General features: G+C 54.3%; 1 protein-coding gene across 1 annotated transcript in view; it reads left to right on the top strand.

Annotated features, from left to right (window-relative positions):
* The window catches only part of ADCY1 (adenylate cyclase 1 (brain)), a 64,454-nt gene that overhangs the window by 15,941 nt on the left and 47,782 nt on the right, over window positions 1-731 (top strand). Inside the window, exon 5 of the mRNA XM_015568211.1 lies at window positions 9-191. Within this exon, the coding sequence (XP_015423697.1) occupies window positions 9-191 (183 nt within the window). The remainder of the gene's footprint in view (window positions 1-8; window positions 192-731) is intronic.

Genomic DNA, 731 nt, shown 5'->3' on the forward strand with positions numbered 1-731 from the left:
CTGGGGCACACGCTGGCCCGAGTGACCAGGCGCCTCTGTCCTAGGAGCGTGGCCGTCCTGCTGCTGCTGGTGTTCTGCGTCTGCTTCCTGGTGGCCTGTGTCCTGTACCTGCATGTCACCCGGGTCCAGGTGCGTGTCCTGTCTCTGTGCCTCACCTGGTCCAGGTGCGTGTGTGTACGTGTCCTGTCTCTGTGCCTCTCCTGGTCCAGGTGTGTGTGCACGTGTCCTGCACATGTGCCTCACCTGGTCCAGGTGTGCGTGTGTGTACCTGGACAGGTAAGAACTCTGACTTTTTAAAAAACTCTGCCTTTTATCCATGAAATTGTTGAATATTGAAAAATGAATGAGAATAGATTTAAGGTAAAATGTTTAACTTAGTAAAAATTGTACAGAACCTGCCTGAAGAAAACGGTAAGACTTACTTAAGCACGAAGTCCCCGTAAATGGAAATTCTCACCGTCGATGAGCCAGGACCGAACGTTATGAAAATGTGAGGCCGGGCTGGTCTCTGGTTCAGTGCCGGTCACAGCGCGGGGAGGGAGCTGCTCTTTTTAATGGAAAGACACCAGGTTTTTCCGCAAATCTTTCCCCTGGGAGATTAAATATAAGGAAACAGCAAGAGGCTGTGTGTGTGGGATGAGGAGTGGGCGGGGCCCAGCCGGCAACATCGCCACGGAGGCCCCCGCGGAGGCCACCGCCCTGTCCACGTGGGGAGGTGTTCCCGGGACGAG

Source organism: Myotis davidii, unplaced genomic scaffold (assembly GCF_000327345.1).
Source record: "Myotis davidii unplaced genomic scaffold, ASM32734v1 scaffold1364, whole genome shotgun sequence".
Taxonomy (NCBI): domain Eukaryota; kingdom Metazoa; phylum Chordata; class Mammalia; order Chiroptera; family Vespertilionidae; genus Myotis; species Myotis davidii.